Source organism: Manihot esculenta, chromosome 7 (genome assembly GCF_001659605.2).
Source record: "Manihot esculenta cultivar AM560-2 chromosome 7, M.esculenta_v8, whole genome shotgun sequence".
Classification (NCBI taxonomy): Eukaryota; Viridiplantae; Streptophyta; class Magnoliopsida; order Malpighiales; family Euphorbiaceae; genus Manihot; species Manihot esculenta.
In genome coordinates this window covers 32,208,967-32,228,115 of record NC_035167.2, presented here as the reverse complement: position 1 = coordinate 32,228,115, position 19,149 = coordinate 32,208,967, and the positions used below count along the sequence as shown (strand labels likewise).

At 29.2% G+C, this 19,149-nt stretch overlaps 3 protein-coding genes across 4 annotated transcripts; all 3 read left to right on the top strand.

Moving 5' to 3' along the window:
- The first annotated feature begins 1,920 nt into the window (after positions 1–1,920).
- On the top strand, positions 1,921–6,046 carry LOC110618788 (DNA replication complex GINS protein PSF2). The gene is made up of 8 exons (XM_021762032.2): positions 1,921–2,127; positions 2,216–2,290; positions 2,384–2,498; positions 3,365–3,461; positions 3,544–3,574; positions 3,653–3,739; positions 5,308–5,457; positions 5,738–6,046. Exons 1-8 carry the CDS (start codon positions 2,080–2,082, stop codon positions 5,756–5,758), a joined length of 624 nt encoding a protein of 207 aa, XP_021617724.1. The 5' UTR covers positions 1,921–2,079; the 3' UTR covers positions 5,759–6,046.
- A 7,282-nt stretch (positions 6,047–13,328) lies between these two features.
- On the top strand, positions 13,329–14,997 carry LOC110618505 (glucan endo-1,3-beta-glucosidase). The gene is made up of 3 exons (XM_021761647.2): positions 13,329–14,406; positions 14,490–14,772; positions 14,870–14,997. The coding sequence occupies exons 1-3, from the start codon at positions 13,369–13,371 to the stop codon at positions 14,893–14,895; spliced, it is 1,347 nt and encodes a 448-aa protein (XP_021617339.1). The 5' UTR covers positions 13,329–13,368; the 3' UTR covers positions 14,896–14,997.
- A 152-nt stretch (positions 14,998–15,149) lies between these two features.
- On the top strand, positions 15,150–18,856 carry LOC110618895. 2 transcript variants are annotated; one of them, XM_021762170.2, is made up of 3 exons: positions 15,150–17,764; positions 17,858–18,154; positions 18,786–18,856. In XM_021762170.2, exons 1-3 carry the CDS (start codon positions 17,297–17,299, stop codon positions 18,792–18,794), a joined length of 774 nt encoding a protein of 257 aa, XP_021617862.1. In that variant the 5' UTR covers positions 15,150–17,296; the 3' UTR covers positions 18,795–18,856. The 2 variants fall into 2 exon arrangements, with proteins under 2 accessions (XP_021617862.1, XP_021617861.1); XM_021762169.2 differs by lacking the exon at positions 18,786–18,856 and having other exon boundaries at positions 17,858–18,724.
- The last annotated feature ends 293 nt before the right edge of the window (positions 18,857–19,149 follow it).

Below are 19,149 nucleotides of genomic sequence, written 5' to 3'. Positions count from 1 at the left end.
TCCTGGGTTGGGGACGCTCATAGGAAGTGCGTGGTGCACAGGGGATTTACCTGACCTTGTTGACCACTCATGGAGTGCGTGATGTCCGATGATGGATGAGTCACTTGTCACACGGCCCGCGCACTGTTTTTCCCCCTTTCTTTTTTATGATATTATAAATAAAATAAAAGTAAATTATATTTTAATTTTTAAATTTTAGTATAATTAATAAATTTATTTTTATATTTTTAAAATTATATACTTAAATTTTTTTTTATTTTTATTCCATTTAAATGTATAATTAATAAATCTGTTATTATTTTTTTTAATTTTAAATTCAATGTCAAACATTTTCTTAAAGTATTCGAAATTATATTTTCTTAAAATAAAATGATGAAATATTAAAAGAAGTTGAAATTGAGGGACTCATGTCTCTGTTTGTTTAGCAGAAAAATAATTTTTTTATTGTATTTTTTAGCGTTTAATATTTAAAAATTTTAATAAATGGTGGAAAAATCAAAGTTATTTTTTATATTTTAAAATCTTTATATATAAATTTATTAATATACTTTATTTTTAAATTAAATTTAAATAATAAAAATAAATTATAAAAAATATTATTCTAAATATAAATTAATTTTTCAAAACAAAACGGAGGGTAAATAAGAATTTTAAAAAGGGTCCACTCATAGTGAGTGGCTAAAAAATCACTCTAAACGCATTTGGGCGCCAAAGCTATTTTTCGTTAAACTTTGGTTACTTTTCCCGCCGCTTAGGACCTAGGTTTCAAAGGAATGAGTAATATTATATTCAAATATGAAAATAATCGAATGGATTTAAATTCTATTTATTATAAAAGATAATTTGTATTTAGAAGACGAAGTCATATTAAAAATAGTTAATTTTACTTTCAATTAGAAATTTATATATTTTTAAATTTTATTAAATATATTAAACATTAAAAAATAAAAAAATATTATTTGTAAAATATTTTTATAAATGGCAAATTGACTAAAAAATTTAATATACGTGCATATTTATATTTTAATTAAATTTAATAATCTACCTGATATATTATTATTATTTTTTTATTATAGATTAATGATTAAATAATTGAAAATTTTTGATATTTATATTAATTTTTATTTTAATCTAAACGTTTAATTTTAAATAAATAAATTTAATGCTTATATTTGAGTGTAATTTTGATAATATTTAAAATTAAAATATAAGAATTTAAATAAAATATAAAATATAAAATTTTATTACTTTTTAAATATAAATTAATTTTATATATAAAAATAATATGAGTATATATTTATTTATAATTAAATGATATATTTAATTTTAAAATAATAATAATTTAATAATTAAATATGTTATTGACATTTTTACCAGTAAATAAATTTTATTTTATATTAATAATTATAAAAATTTTATAATATATATATTATTTTTAATTATTTTATACATACTATTATTTTGAATTAAATAAATTGTATATTATAAAATATTTATAATTATTATTATAAAATAAAATTTATCATTGTTAAAATATATATTTAATAATTAAATTATTTATATTTAATTTTAATTTTAAAAATTTGTTAAAATTATATTCAAATTTCATGGTTAATTTTTTTATAATTAATTAATTAAAAGAAATAATAATATACCTGATGTATCAATTAAATTATTAAATTTAAAAATTTAAAAATTAATTAAACTTATATTAAAATATAAAAATTGGATGAATTGAATTAAATTAAAATACAGATATGTATAAATGTCGGATCTTTTGGTTAATTGCGCATTAAAAATTTGATTTTTATGTTTTTATAAATTGTGTTGAGTTTGATTTTCAAAACCAAAAAGGTAACCGAAAGTCGGTGTGTTTCAGTTTGGTTTCTTAAAGCTCGGGGGTTTGGTTCATTTCGGTCTTGCAGTTTGGAAAATTCGATTTTGGTTTGGCGGTTCGGTCCAAAACCCAGACTTCATCGTCGCTTGTTCATTTTCCGCGTTCAGTTCCTTCTGTCGTCCGAGTTACTCACTCATTCTCTAATTGAAAATCACAACCCTCAGACAGCTCAAACTCGCAGAATGGCTGGTCAATCTGACTCCCACCTCTCTCTGTTTTCCCCCGAAGAGGTCTATCTCTAGTGCATTTTGATCTCATTTATTACACGGTCGTTTATTTGTGTGATTTGTAATTGTTTGGGTTTTTTTCGTTTTCCAGGTAGAGTTCATGGCCGAAGATGAGCTGGTGGAGATTGTTCCCAATCTGAGGATGGATTCTCTCAATTTTATCTGTGTATTCTCCTCTTTCTCCCTCTTTTCTGTGCGTTCTTGTATATTTGCTTTTGTAGTTTTGTTTCATATGTGGGTGGTTTACTGATAATTCCAGGGGGATTATGGTCCATTTTATCCACAAATAGCCACGCAAGTGCCGTTGTGGCTAGCAGTGGCTCTGAAGAAGCGGGGGAAGTGCACAATTAGGCCTCCTCAGTGGATGTCTATTGGTGAGTTTGTGTGTATAAAATACACATGCGGACACACAACATAAAAGACATTACTCTGTGTGTGTATAGTTGTGATTCCTGGGTTTAGGCGTTGATTTTTGCCTTGGTCACAGATTCCTAAATTTGTTTTTGGTCTGATGCTATACATCTCATTGGAATGAACTGTGAACCAGTCAAGGAGGGACTCTTTTTTGCATAACAAAGATGGAAATATTTAGAGGGGTTGATGAGTACTAAAATTAAGGGTTGTTAACTTGTTATTATTCAGTTTCCATCTCATATTATTTTATTTTATTTTTTGTTTTGCCTATACATTATAAGGAACGACTGCATGTCTATATGTCATCTAAAAGCCGCCAATAGAATTCTAGATTCTCAAGGAGGATTTGCTTCTCTAAACCCTTGAGATGTTTGAACTCCAAACCACTTGCATACTGATGCATCTTAAGAACTGGAAAAACAATAAACACGCATCAAAGATTCAAATGTGAGCGTCATTGTAAAGATGCAAAGATTCAAAGATGCATTATAACATGATAATGCTTAAGACCTACTTGCTATTAGTTGTCTCCTTTTCATTCAATCAGCTTCAGCTATTCATTAAAAATACTCTTTAACAATGTGATTGTTTATTGTTATATGACAAATAGAAGACGTTTTCAGACAGTTCCAATTTTGAGCATATCTTCTGTCAGTGTCATAATTTTGAAGTTAGCTTTAATTATCAAATATTGCACTTTTTGCCTTCTCTGTCTCGTAAGAAAGATTATGAAATCTCAGGACTAAAGAGTTTTAGTTCCATCTGGTAGAAAGTAAATATTATGTCATAATCTTTATTAGCGTTTTTTTTTTTGTTTGTGGATCAGAAAATTTGACTCGGGTTTTGGAAGGGGAAAGAGATTCACATGCTTTTCAACCCCTACCTTTTCACTATGTGGAGATCTCTCGACTGCTTTTTGACCAGTAAATCCTCTCGTTTTGTGTTTCATACTTCATTTTGCAGCAGCAGGACATTGAATATTGACTTTAATTTTGTTGATGGCAGTGCACGCGAAGACATACCTGATATATATATGGTGAGTGTGAAAATGCATTTCATTATTTTTGCCAATATGCATCTTGAGTTATTTCCAGGAATTCTTTTCTATTTACAGGTGAGATCACTTATTGAGGACATTAGAGACGTAAGGTTTCATAAAGTGGAGACTAATCTAGAAAAGTTTACTGCATCAACAGTGACGGTAACATTCTATTCATGATTTCTTAATAAAGTACCATTTTGTTATATGTATATTTTATAGTTTTGAAAATTGTCTAAACATGTGCTTTTAATACCTGGTCGTTGTTGTGATTATTTCAATCCATCATGGGATTTTTTTGTTCTTTTTTGTTTGAACTTTTCTTTTTGCCTAAACAAATGTGGTACTAACCACTGAATCGAAGTGAGATAATGCTAAATACATCACGGGCAATTGAACAGCAAGAGTTTGAAAATAGCAGCCTAATACCATTGTGAAGAGCAAGAAAGATGATGAAAATTATGAACCAAAAATTATTTGTCTCACTTTCTTCATACTGAATTGAAGTGAGATAATGCTAAATACATCATGGGCAATTAAACAGCAGGAGTTTCAAAATAGCATTGTTCCTAACTGTATTGCGAAGGGCAAGAAAGACACTGAAATTTATGAACCAAATGTTACTGTCTCATTTTCCAAAGTTATTTCAATCCACCACAGGTTTCTTTGTCGTTCTTTCTTTTTGTTTGAACATTCTTATTTATTTATTTTTGTGTAAACCAATGTTGTACCACTGAATTGAAGTGAGATAATGCAAAACATATCATGGGCAATTAAACAGCTAGTGTTTGAAAACAGCGTTGTGCTTAATTCCATTGCAAAGAGCAAGAAAGACACTGAATGAACCAAAGTTATTTTCTCACTTTTCCAATTCAAACTTCAGCTTCCAGTAATCTCACATGATCAGAGAAAGAAAATATGAAACAGTCTGATTATTGTCCCTACAGCAAATATACAGATGGAAAAGGCTGTTGTTAAACATGGTTTTGCTCCTCAGATCCTGTGCTGTCCACACAACTAGCAAAAAAAGTCTGCATGATCCCATATGTATAGTAATATTAAGATTTTCAAAACTGTATTATTGTGGTTCATTTAGGAAAAATCTTTTTTTTTTTTTTTATTATGAAAATTTATTTATTAAGTTTAGGTCTTTCTGAAATCCATTTCTTGAATTCATGAATTCAGAAGCAAAGCAAGGATATCTGCGAGGTATCTGCTTTGGACTTGAAGTCTGTTATTGAAATAACTTAAAATCACTCCCTGAATTTGGTTGTTCTTTGCATCATGACTTTAGAAGCTTAGCTGAGTCATAAGATCAAATTTAGAACTTAGAAGGCACATATATCAAGAATATTTAGACATTAAGTGAAGTTAATTTGAGATGTGCTAAATCTGGGGTTTGGGTACCTATGATTTGTAAATTACACATAGTGTGATTGCAGTCTTTAAAAAATCAAGAGAACATACTGCAAGAAAGCTGAAAATAGAGATGGTTATCATAGGGTTTAGGAAATGGTTTTGCATCTTTCATGTGTAAATTGCTATGGCATGATTGCAATATTTCTGAATTATGTTATGATATGTTGTTTCTGTGGTTCAGTAGACTGCATGGATGCGTATAGAGGGGCAAATTGGTTCTCCTCAAATCTCCTTTATGTTGGATTACTTCTCTAGTTCAAACTTCGCTTTATACTTCTTTGTCCAGTGATTTCTTATGCTTGATGTTGCAGTGGAAGAATATGTCTGCAATGGAAGTCAACATAATACGTGCATTTTCTGGGAGAGCCTTACAAGCATTCTATAAGCATGAGAATGAACATATGATGCCAGATACAGATAGGACACAGGATAGACAGCCACAAATACTTAACGCACCAAAAGTATGTTCTTCATTAAAAACATCTCTTCTTTTCTCTTTCTTTGTGTTGTAACTGTGATAGTAGGCAAAGGAAGTGTTACGATAGAGGATTAAGCCAAAAACGTGTCCTTGATGGCTGAATTTTGCTTTTGGAAAAGTTAGGTGATTCTTCATGCTTTAATTCTTGAATTGCAGGGGACAAGTTGTGTAAAGGCATAGAGTGTTGCTATCTTCTTATTTTAGGAGTACTGTGTGCAGTATGTTAGGTATTCTTTAATTAATGAATCTTCTTTGTTTTGCAGCGGAATCTGAAGCCTCGATGATTAGTCATCAGCATTTCTAATCCCTTCCCATCTCAACCATGATAACAAATGATCTCAGCAGGCTACTATAGAAGGTATTTCCATTTGCTTTCCAGAAAATTCTTATCTAATGCTCATTGTAGTGATAAAAGTACAGTTCTCTGTTGAAGCCATTTGATTAGTATTCTAACAATTATTACTGTTATTATTTTAACAATCTGGAAAATGGTCATGTGCAATGGGAGGTCTTTGCTGCATCTTTAAAGCTATCTGAAACACTTAACTTCTAAGTTTTGTTTTTGATTTGACAATTCTGTGCCTTCAATGTGTAAATTGATTTCTAAGTGTAAGCGAGACAATTACAATACAACTTATAAGGGATTAGAGCGGCCTGATATGAAGATAGTTTTGTAAGAGACAGAGCGTGCAGAATGTTTGCATTAGATTTGTTTGGATCCCTAATCCACCTTTCAAGTAGGCAAGTGAAACATGCCGTTCCTAATATTTGATAACAAAAATGCGATCAGTTTTGGTTGAGCTTTTCCTTACCATGGTTTTGGTTCATGTAATGATTTTGATATATATGTCAGGCAACTAATGGTCGGCATGTGAAAAAAAATTAGGTTAGAATTTCTAGGTCCTTATCACTGTCCAGTTGTGTTACTCTGCATTAGCAATTTTTGAGTCCTGCAAAGATTGTCAGCTGAAGGAAAGATCTTATTTCCTCTTTATGATGTTAAAGAACTCAAATTGCTGGAATTTCTTTTTGTCTTTAAATATCAATGTTTATTTTATCTAAACAGAAAATTCATCAACTAACGTTTAATCTCAAATTAATTGGAGTCAAAAGTGTATAGATTCTTTTTTTTCATTTCAACTCTGTTAGATACCAAGTACATATCTATATTTAAAACTTATCAAACTTATGTGCTAACATTTGATACCGTGTATTAAATATGATAAAACCATATTAATCGATCATTTGTCTTTTAATCTACAATGTTATGTAAATATTATGTACTGATCATTCTTCATCTTGTGCAAAATAAAATAAATAAATAAAAAGAACATAAGATGGCAGTATGCACAAAAGCCCTTGCTAGACCACCTTTCTCATAAGAAATAAAACTCAACCTAGAGAGGTAAGAAAGGAAGCTACAACCCAACCTGGCACACTTAAATCAGCTGCAATAGCTTGCATCTGATTTTGGTTCTACTAAATAAATTATCTTTTCATATTTAATTTGTAGCTCCATTTGAAATGATATTTTGTAATTTTCGCCCTTTATTTGCTCCTGTGGAATCGCAATTTACAGGATGAACTCTGAAGCATCTTCTCTGTCCCTTTCACTATAATATTAACCTGTCAGATGTCCAACCCATGCATTGTATATTACTGTAGAGAATCAAAATTCATGTTGTATCAAAGAAAGATAGAGATTATCGAGATATCCCCCAAGTAGCCAGTTAGGACTAGAATATGCCCCTTGTTTCATTGTCAGCCCCATCGAGTTATGGTTGTGAAGCTATTAAATTATTGTTTGTTTGCTCATGCTGTGGTCCTCAAGTCTTCCCATCTTTGTTGCTAGTTCAACGCTCACCTTAACTGTGAAAGAGAGTGTTGGCTGTTGCAAAGAAATCCCATCTCTTTCAGGGAATTTACTTTGCAAGGGAAGCTAGATTAAATTCAAAAGCCTTTTTACTAAAACCCTTTTTTCTTTAACACACTAACTAATTATTTCAAATATGAATTGTCTTGGTCTTCTAAACCTTGAGCATCAGAGCTCTTAGAATTTGGAATGTTTGTCTTTTCTCTAAATGAAATCTACCTGAGGGGTTCTTTTCTTCGTTGAATTGGTTGTTAGCTAATGAAGTTATATGCAGACCGTCTGCGTTGGACAATGTTCTCCCATATTCACACTCAAATACTTTCTACAATTATTTTTATGCTATTTATATTTATTATACATAGTAATACTTTAAGTTTAATATAATTGTTATAAAATGCTTTGTATATAATAATATTATCATATTAATTTTGAATAACTAATTAAATTTAAGTCTTTCATTATTATCATACTAAATTACTATAAAAATATTTCAACCCTAATAAAAAATTTTATTTTTCAAACTTTTATATATTATAGTTTCTTAGTCCTAAACATTTTTAGTAATGTGCAATGCCTTTTCAATTTTAGAATATTCTTATTTTTGCTTAAAATATATTAATTTCAATATTTAATTAAATTTATTTTTCATTATTATACTGTTAAATTGTTAGATATTTTTATCCATTCCTTAATTAATTCTCTCCACTCCTATTTTTATATATTATACATAAAAGATGATATTAAAATAATATAAACAATAATGACTATAATAAAACTTTTAGGGTGTGTTTACAGTTGTGTTTTTTATTTTTTATTTTTCTTAAGAAAACTATAGTTTTCATTTTTTTTAATGAAAAATAAGTAAAAATATAGAAAATATGACCTGTTAACAATAAAGAAATCATTTTTAAATTTAAAATAAGAAAAAACCCATAAATTTTATAATTAAAAATAAATGATTTAAGAATTTATTTAAAACTTAATTAGTTTTACTTTTAATTTTTTTATGTACTAATAATTTATTTTCTAATAATATAACGATTTTTAAATAATTATTTATTTTCATAATAAAAATATTATAATATTCTTATTATGAAAAAAAATTGTTATTTTCTATTTGAAAAACAGTTAAAAAAACAATTGGAAAGCATCTTTAAATTGGTTTTAAATTAAATGTTAGAAAACTGACATGCCAGCACAACTTTGTTTTCCAGTTGTTTAGGAAAAATTTTTCAAAAAATTGCTCTGTAGAACATGACCTTAATTTTTTTAAAAGAAATTTTAATTTCAAACCAATCAGAGTTGATAATAAGTATTTTTTTTTTCATCATTTTTTTTTTTTAACAAAGATTTTTTTCATCATTCAATTATGTTAAATATTAAGCCCACATCAATATCCAAAGCTTGCAAATGATCTTAGTCTAGGAACACTAAGAGCAAACCGCCTGTAACAACAACAGCCACCTGAGACCGATACATCACCACTATTGGAAGGGCCGCATTGACTCCAGCTGATCTGCATGCATCAGCAAGCAAAGCCGAATACCACAGAAGCAAGAGCGTATCTGAGAATTACGACCATTTAAAGGAGACGAGGAGAGCTCAACTTGGAAAAAGTAAATTGTCAACATAAGGGGTTCAATCCCGAAGATGTACCTGTCAAACACATGCAACAACCTTCTGGTGGAAATCACCCTCAATCCTATAGAGACTTTAGTGCAGAGGCCAAATAAATAAAAAAAAATCCTCTATCAAATAGATTCAAATTTAGAAGAAATTACACTAAAAGAAAATAAAAGAAAACAACAAGAAACAAACATAACAAACACATCTCTTTATCAGCAATGGTGAGAAAAAAACTAAAACAGATCACAAAACAAACAAGCCTTTTCCTGTCCAAAAGGGAAGGGAAAGGCCTGAAAATCCAAACAATGATATAAAGAAAACAGGTAAAGAAGTCATAAAGAAAATTAAATATAATTTAATTAGAATCTACTATAATTAAAATTTTAATTTCTATTGTATAATTTAAAATATAATAGAAAGTGAAATTTAGGAGTTTTATTCCTCCATCTTTATAAATTTTAATAAAATTAAATATAATTTAATTAGAAGCATTTTATTTTTTTTTTAAATTTTTATATAGTGGAGTTTTATCCCTTAAAAAAAATTTAATAAAATTAAATATAATTTAATTAGAATTTACTGTGAATAAAATTTTAATTTAAAATATAATAAAAAATGAAATCTTTATTTATAAAAAAGTTTTACCCTCTATCCCTATAAATTTCTGATGTGTAATAGGAGATATTGTTTTAGTAACTTTCAATATCTCATATGATGTTTTATAAGTTTTGAGTTCTAATTTCATTGATTGATTAATTTTTTATTATTATTTAAATTTTAATATTTTAATATTTATTTATATCATCAAATAATATTTATTATTCAAATACTAATTATAAATTTTTAATTAATTATATAAAATATATTTAATATAAAATTAATTATATAATGTTAAATTTAATAATTATTTATTTAAATATTTATATTACATAGAAAATTAATTGAAATATATATAATAAATATATAAATTCATATATAAATAGTCTATACAGGTTAGAGAGAGAGTTTTTTTTTTTAAATTACATAATTTTAATTAAATTTATATAATTTTATTGTTAGTATCAATAAATATTTTTATATAAAATTTATTAATATATTATAATTAATTATTCATATGTTATCATATCATTATTTATATATTATTATTTATTTTTATTTAAATATATAATTTATATTAAATTATTTATTATATAAAAATATTATACATATAATATAAATATAAAATATATATATACATCATACTCAAATTTTATTAATAAAATCATATTGATTTATATTTAAATTATATAAAAATTTTAATTTATAAAATTAAGCGAATAATATTAAATAAGAAAATAATTATATAAATACATATATAAACATATAAAAATAATAATAACAACAATAGTTTATTAAAAAATTTAATAATTTAAAAAAAGTGTTTGCACAATAAATGAAAAATAAATATATAAATTAATAATATGGTTATATAATTAATGTATAAAAATATAAAAATTAATAATATATATAATAAATAGATTAAGTGGCAAATAGTAGGGCTGAGCAGAATCCGGTTCAAACCGAAAAAACCGACCGAACCGAACCGATTTGAAAATTTGGTTCGGTTTTTTATACATTTCGGTTCGGTTCGGTTTTAAATTTCAGAAATTCCGGTTATTTCGGTTCGGTTCGGTTTTGATCAGAAAAAAACCGAAAAAACCGAACCGAACCGATTAGGGATAATAATATATTTTTTCAATAATATAGAGAAATTAAATTATATTAAAATTAAAATATTTTAATTAAATTTTAAAATACTAAAAATAAAGAGTAAAAAATTAAAAAAATATTAAAAATCGAAACCGATCAAACCGAACCGAACCGAACCGAATCAGACCGGTTCGGTTCGATTCGGTTTCTGACCAAAATCGGTTCGGTTCGGTTTTCATAAAAACTAAAATTTCGGTTTTCGGTTTATTCGGTTCGGTTCGGTTTTGAACCGAACCGACCGAATGCTCACCCCTAGCAAATAGTGTAATCGAATCGAGTCTGTTCACAAGTTTTTTAATGAGTCTCTTAACGAGTTTGTTCATCAGCCTCTTAATGAGTCCGTTCACGAGCCTCTTAACGAGCCCCATTCACGAGTCTCTTAATGAGTCAGTTCACGAATCTTAATGAACCGAATACTACGGAATTTAAGTTTGGCTCGTTTAATAAATGAATCTAAAAATTAAACTCGAATTCGGCTCATTTAGAAATCAAATTGAGATTTTATTAAGTTGAGTATCAAATAATTTACGAATAGTTTAATTCGTTTACGGCACTGGAAATAACTTTGAAAATAGCTTGGATTTATCAGAACTTGTTAGAATGGTCTCCCTCTAAGGCTAATAGTTAAAATTTGGAGGATATTTAGTTTAGCCAATAAGTTTGCAAAATAGTAAAATTTAAACTAATTATGTATTTGATTAAAATATTTATAAATAATTTAATAATTTAATAAAAATAACTTATAAATATATTTATTTTAAAATTATTTAAAATGATATTAATAAAATATATAATGAAATTTTAAAATTAAATAAAAATAATATATTATATAGTACCTAGTCAAACTAAACCTTAAATACTAAAATATTAAAAAGTTAAAATTTTTTAATTTAGACTATTTTTATTTCATGAAAAATATTTATCAACAAAATATTTTTCATATTTTCTAGTATTTAGAGTATTTAGAATAATTAATAAAAAATATTTTTATAGTCAAAGAAAAAATTAAGTTATTTTAAAATAATTTTATTTTTCAAAATAAAAAATTATTTTTTACACTTTCAAATCTTACTTTTTTGTTTGGAATTAAAAATTTCACAAAAATTTAATTCAATTAAATTAATTTTTTTTATTAATTTTATTATTTAAAATGAAAAAATATTTTATTTTTAATTTGTAAAAAATTTATTTAAAAAAATAAATTAATTTTATAAGAATTCATTAAATTTTTTTTTGAAATAAATTATATCAAATGGATAGATTAAAATATTTCGATATATAAATTTATTAATATATTTTATTTTTTAAATTAAAAATAAATTATTTTGTTAAAAATATATTTATGAAAACCATTTTTAAGAGAAAATATATTTTAAATATAAAATATATTTTAAAAATAAATGAAGTGACAGTGTATAAGTTAACTTAATAATTACAAATAAATTAATTAATTTACTTTTACTCCCAGGATAAACACATTTAATTAAGTTCAAGAATCATTTGAGTGCGTATCATATTTCATTCGTTTTATAATTTTTATTATTTTTAGTTTTATTTTTTAATTGTTTTAAAATTATTATTTATTTTTTAAGTATAATAATATATAAATTTATTATTATAATTTTATTTTATTTTTAATAAATTTTTTAAAATATTTAATAAAATTTAATATATTTAAGATGATATAATTAAAATTTAATAAAAATTATAATTTTTAATAGATATAAAAAAATAAAATAAATAAAAATTATAAAATGGAGTGATTGAAATCAGATTAAACTGAAATTGAGGGAGTGTCTTTGAAATTAACGTTGATTGAGGAGATTAATGGAATAAATCAATAACTAAACGAGACGCGTTGCTAATTATTACGATCAAATGACAAAAAAATAAAAAAATCGGTTAAATCGCCACCCATCTGCAGATTCCGCGTCGGCTTTACGCGTTTGTATTTATGCCATAAAGCTATATAATAAAAGAAAAAGAGATAAAACATCTGGAGTCTAGTCCAAGTTGAGGTGGTCGTGTTCACACTTTACCAATTCAAATATAGGCACGTGCATCGGACAAATCAAAACTATTACTAGATCTCCATAGCTTTACGTCACATGGAGGGCTTCAAATTCGTCACCGTTTTGTCTACAGAAACGATCTCCACCCGCCACGTATCTCCTCTAGACGCGAACACGGAATACCACCATTTTTCTTTCCACCCCTTTCGCCGGAATCGTTCCGTGTACATCTTGTACACGTCCCCATCAAAATTTGATTTTCGTGGAGAAATTCTTACGCACTTAATTAAATAACTATAAAATTTTTAAATAAATAAATTATTTTATGAATTGCAATTTTAATCGCAGAACAGTCAAAGCAAACCATGAATAAGCTAAATTTGTGGTATTCCAAAATGGTAAAAAGTCAAAACATTCGACTCCAACCAGCTGGTTTCTGTATATTTTATACCTTTCTCTCTTGGTAGACAAAATTAAAGCTTTTAGTTTCAGTTTCAATTAATTTTTTTTCACCTAATTTATCTGATTGGTTTCAATATTTCTTTTTTTTCTTTCATTTTCCCATCAAAATTAGCTGTCCACTAAGGAATTTCTATTTATATCTTCCGATCCCCACTTCTTTCATGTCACAAAGATGACCACCACTACTCTCACAACCGCCCTCCTCCTCTTATCCACTCTCCTCCGCTTCTCCACTACCACCTTAGCCATCGGAGTAAACTATGGGACTCTAGGAAACAACCTGCCACCGCCTTCCCAGGTGGCCAACTTCCTCAAAACACAAACAATTATAGACAGCATCAAAATCTTTGACACCAATCCTGACGTTCTTCGAGCTTTTGCCAACACAAATATTTCCGTCACAGTCACGGTCGGTAATGGTGATATTCCGGCGCTTTCTGACGAACGTGCTGCCCGACGTTGGGTTGCTGACAATATTAAACCGTATTATCCCAGGACAAAGATTAATCGAATTGCTGTTGGGAATGAAATCTTAATGTCTGCAGTGCAGGATTGGATTGCTCATCTTGTTCCTTGCATGAAAGCTCTGCATCATGCTCTTGTTGTTGCTGGGATCAACGATGTGAAGGTCTCAACACCTCACACCCTCGGAATTCTTCACAATTCTGTGCCACCGAGTGCTGCTCGGATCAGGCCTGGCTATCAGAAATCAATATTTGCACCCATGCTCGCGTTTCTACGTGAAACCAAATCGCCTCTCATGGTTAATCCATATCCTTATTTCAGTTACGCTCCAAAAGTGGCAAAATACATTCTTTTCCAGCCAAACCGTGGGATCCATGACAGATTCACCGGCATCACATATTCTAACATGTTTGATGCGATGATGGATGCGGTTTATTCAGCGCTTAAAGCTATGGGCTATCCTGATGTAGATATTCTGGTGGCCGAGACAGGTTGGCCGTCTGCCGGTGACCCGGATCAGCCGGCGTGTACGGTGGAGAATGCGATTACGTATAATGGGAATTTGATTAAGCATGTCACTTCGGGGAAAGGGACACCACTGATGCCGAACCGGAGGTTCGAGACGTATATTTTTGCGTTGTTTAACGAGAATCTGAAACCTGGAACCTCTGCTGAGAGGAATTGGGGTTTGTTCAGGCCGGATTTTAGCCCTGTTTACGATGTTGGGATCTTGCGTAATCAGAAGGTATGCTAATGCTCCGATTTCAACTTTCCTTTACATTTTCCAGATACTGTTATATTAATTTTTTTCTTTAAATTGTTACTCAGAACAATCCAGCAAATCCAAAACCTTCACCAAAACCAGCCCCAGGGAAGAAATGGTGCGTGCCAAAACCAGAAGCTAATGATCAACAATTGCAAGGAAACATAGACTACGTTTGCAGCCAAGGTGTAGACTGCAAGCCCATCCAAGCTGGTGGAGTCTGCTTTGATCCAAACAATGTCAGGTCTCATGCATCATTTGTTATGAACTCCTTCTATCAGAGCCAAGGCCAGAATGCTTTCAACTGTGATTTCTCTCAAACTGGCGTCCTCACCACTGCCAACCCAAGTAAGTGAAACTAGGCATTGATTGGTGGAATGATCAATGTATATACACAATATTAGTTATGAAAAATGAAATTGATCTTCTTTGCTTCTGTTTGCAGGTCACGGGGCGTGTAAATACCTTTGAGATCATGACAAAACTCGGTGGAATTTCAGGCATTTCATTTATATGTTCATTTGTTCTTGTTGGAAGTTAATTAATTTTAATGAAATTAATTACTTAATTCTCATAATTATAAATTCTCTCATAATTTTAAAATACAACTATCAAATATTTCTATTAAATATTTTATTAATCTACTAATAAAATCATCTAAGAAATTAGAAAATTACTTTTAATCAGATTCCTTTACCAAAAATTTAAACCTCTCTCTTTTTCTCTCCCCATCTTTCTCCTCCATTTCGTTTTCCTCTGCGGCCTTCTCTTTGAGCTCCCTTACCTCCATTGCTAAGGATCTCCACCATGCCATTCACCTTCTTGAATCCTAACAAATTACTGAAATTTTATCTTGCCATCAAAATCCTCAACAAGTTATCGCCTCCTTGGCCATACCCTCCACCATTGACGCACCGTCTCCTCTCTTATATTCTTTGTACGTTTATTTTCCCCTGTATTATACTAGGACTCTCCCTCACTTCTTACTCTCAGTTGATAGATCGTCTCCTTACCTTCTCACTCTTAGTTGACAGTCGCTGGTTTTTATCGATCATCGCAATATCACCTTCATTAATTCATAGTTTAGTTGATAGTCGCAAGTTCTCATCACTCACACACCTTATATTTTTATCAACATTATAAATCTTGATAGTATAAGGGACAACTCATCGGCATCACAACATTGTCGCATCATAACGAGCAGTGATTGGCAATGTGTAAGGTACTGAGTGCAAGTAAGGATTGTTTCTAAATTTAGATTATTCTTCTGTGTTCTGTACTAAGAATTAAATATGACCAATTAGATTCTTTATATTTAGATTATGTTGACGGGTATATTTTACAATTGGAAATTCGTTAATTATTTACAGATTTTGTTGATTTTAAGAATCTTTTGTTGGATGGAATATTGTGTTTGGATTGCTTCGGAAAAAACTTGGAAGAACAATTGTGAAATGATAAAATGAAAGTTCTATAGAGAGGAATGGGGAGGGAGGGATAATGGATATTTCAGACATTTCATAAAAATATTAATACAAATAATAATAGTTTTTAATAGAAGAACTTAATAGCTATATTTTAAAATTAAAAGATACATTTTAATTAGAATTTATAATTATAAAAATTAAATAATTAATTTCGTTAAAATTTAGAAACTCTTGTTTTAAAGTAAAACTAGTGATTATATTAATAAAATTACATCAAACAAAGCGGGATATCATCTCAAACAGAGAGACGATTATACTTAATAAATTCTCTAGCCAAATATGAGCAGTTAGAGTAGTATTACGACGAACCCATGTAACAGAAATATCATTTCTAGAGTCTAAGAAAGATTTATGATTATTCAAAATCAAATCCCTATATAAGATAATTTAGCAAAAATACTCTTTAAGTGTCTAAACTCTTGCATAAAATAATTTGGTAAAGATATTTCTCATTCTTTCTCATTTCTCGAGTATAAATCATTAAAATCTCCCGAACAAAGTTAAAGAAGAGAGTTTCTACGAAATAAAACTCGAATAAAGTTCCAAAACTGACGTCGTCGTTGCGATTCTAGAAACTCATAATAACTAGTAAATCTCCATTGAATATTTTCTTCCGAAACAATCGAATGAATAAAATTTAAAGAAAAATTAACTATAGAAACATACATATGACTCTTCAATGTTAACAAAAGGTTTCATCCCAATTCTTGTTTATTCACCGAGAAACAATATCAAAATGTAAAAAATTAGAAAAAAATTACATACGAGAACCAAAAACTTTTATTTCCATTAAAAATAAAATATTTAGCTTGTAATTAGTAACAAAATCCTTCGATACATTAACTGTCTGAGAATTGTCGAGTTTTCTTCAGTTCCAATAAAATTCAGAGACTCTATAATAATTTTCCTGTTAAATAATGCGAGAGAGTAGTATATAGTTGAGACATTAATGCTTGTAGTTAATGTAGCCAAAAACATGATCAGCATCTTCGTCTCCATTGCCTAGACGCTGCTGGCGAGGAAAAAAAATAAAAATAAAAATAAAATCTACCATGTAGAGGCAAAAACAATATTTTTCTCGTTCTATATATGATTCTCAGAACTCCAAATTGTCAAACTCCCTTACGGACACTCGCATATTTATTCTGTTTCGTCGAAAGCGCCTTCTGGCAGATTGGGTTTTGAAGGCAAGTCCCTGTGGTTGTGTTGAACTTTGACAAGTAAACCTTGGCTGCGTGAGATCAAAGAAGCAGCAACTCTTCACCTTCTTCTCTAATACGAGGAAACTGCTCGAAAGGAAGTTTCCCAGAGATGGTAAAATCTTAATCCGATGGCAGTTTTGAGTTCTAGATTTACCTTGTTTCAGATATATGTGAATCTGAAAAATGATGGACGACAGAAATCTCAGTAATCTAACTCCAGGTTGCAGTAGTTTGGATGAAGAAGAACTTCCTATTAATTCAAACAACCTTTCGTCCTCCAAAAGGCTAAATATTGCGAGCGGATCTAATTCTGTACGCTCGCCTGAAACCCCATATGGTTTCTCTCTTCTAATTTTCTTGAAAATTCTATCTTTTCGGTGGCTTCAGTTACTGCCAGGTCGACGGCGGCTATGGAGACCTGAGTTACCGCCACCTCCTGAATCGAGTATTGAGTCATCGAGTTTCCAGTCATTACTGGAACTTCCACCGAGTGCTCAATCATCAGACGTGTATCCATCAAATAATCTAGCTCCAGGGACAGATTGTAGCTCTGGGGAGGACACCCACTTTAATGTTGAATCTCCTTCCACGGAAACTAATTTCTATAGCTGCAACAGTAACAATTCCGATAGAAGAAGCAAAAAACACAAGGTTAAAACTTCAAATCCAGATAAATTAATAATCTTTTTGCTTTTAATTATAGTTTTTTTACCCTAACAGTGGTAGTTGCTTCTTCTTTTTAAGGTTTTGGATTGGGTGTTTGCCATTGCCAACTTCATTCTTGAGCTTACGTTGATAGTTTTCGACCAAATATCATCGCAGCACAGCTCTCTTTTTCTGCCAATATGTGCAGGAATGTCTTTTCTATCAGTGTTGATTTGCATATGCGAACTCTTCTATAACGTTCGGAAGGAAGGAGGTGTTTGGAGATGGAACACAATACCCTGGTTCTATTATCCATCTCGAAGCAGCCTTCCTGTTGGTTCCTTCGCAGACATTGTTGGACTTGTCTGTGCCTTTGGTCAGTTCATTCTTGCTACTGTAAGTTATTGTTTATTCCTTAAAACTGGTAAAAATCCAATCAAAATCTCCATTTCGGCTGCCATTTTGGTCTTCTGTCAGTTGTGTTCTAAATTCTTCAAGGAATTGATCATCAAACAGGATGTTCACGAATCATATGAGCAAGATCTCTAATTAGTTCCATGCTAAACAAATATTTATTATGATTCCGTATTAGTATCAAATATTTTCTGCATTTCCTTTGACAGTGGAACACATTGACTGTTTCCAATCATGAATTAGTCCAGAGGGTAGCTAGGCTTAAATGCACAGGCCAGAGGATAGGAGTTTAATCTTAGCTGCCTTTATGAGAACTGCTATACATGATTGCTAGTTCAAAACTATTAAATAACTTGTGTTAAGTGTTCTTCTTATTCAAATAACAAATGAATGAATGAAAAACTTATTTAGCTTAGAGCTGCGCTTATGGTGGAAATTTTAAAATTTTAAAATTTTAAAATTTCCTCTACTTTAAAAAGAAAAATGTTGATATATTAATCTCTGTCTCTATATTGGGTTGATGTTTTGTAATGTTTCATTTTCTTTTGTCTCTGTTTTTGTTTGAGTTCTGAGTGTTTGACTGTTCTCACTTTTTGTTTTAATTTCTTATTAGTGGGTTTGAGATACAAGCTGGGAATGCATTCTCTTGTAATTCTTTGTACAACATTGTACTATTAATAAGAGATCGTATAGTGAATGATATATATATATATATATATATATATATACATAGAGTTCTTCGATCCAATTTAATGTTGAATTATTTTTAATTATTTATTTTATGAGAAAAAGATCAAATAAATTTTTAAAAAATTATTTATAATTTTAATTTTTTTAAATGAAACCAAGTTAGAAAAAAATAAATTAAATAGAAAAAATTAAATAAATTAAATTATTACGAAATTATTAATTTCAATAGAAACGATAAGTATTCAACTTTCTAACTAATTGCAGTTCAATGCAGCAATATCACACAT

Excerpts from the sequence above, each read along its gene's own strand:
- LOC110618505 (XM_021761647.2), top strand. The coding sequence starts at position 13,369 with ATGACCACCACTACTCTCACAACCGCCCTCCTCCTCTTATCCACTCTC. Across the intron at positions 14,407-14,489 it reads GGATCTTGCGTAATCAGAAG|AACAATCCAGCAAATCCAAA; the intron begins GTATGCTAATGC and ends ATTGTTACTCAG. Across the intron at positions 14,773-14,869 it reads CCTCACCACTGCCAACCCAA|GTCACGGGGCGTGTAAATAC; the intron begins GTAAGTGAAACT and ends TTCTGTTTGCAG.
- LOC110618895 (XM_021762169.2), top strand. The coding sequence starts at position 17,297 with ATGATGGACGACAGAAATCTCAGTAATCTAACTCCAGGTTGCAGTAGT. Across the intron at positions 17,765-17,857 it reads GAAGAAGCAAAAAACACAAG|GTTTTGGATTGGGTGTTTGC; the intron begins GTTAAAACTTCA and ends CTTCTTTTTAAG.
- LOC110618788 (XM_021762032.2), top strand. The coding sequence starts at position 2,080 with ATGGCTGGTCAATCTGACTCCCACCTCTCTCTGTTTTCCCCCGAAGAG. Across the intron at positions 3,462-3,543 it reads TCTCGACTGCTTTTTGACCA|TGCACGCGAAGACATACCTG; the intron begins GTAAATCCTCTC and ends TGTTGATGGCAG. Across the intron at positions 5,458-5,737 it reads AAATACTTAACGCACCAAAA|CGGAATCTGAAGCCTCGATG; the intron begins GTATGTTCTTCA and ends TTTGTTTTGCAG.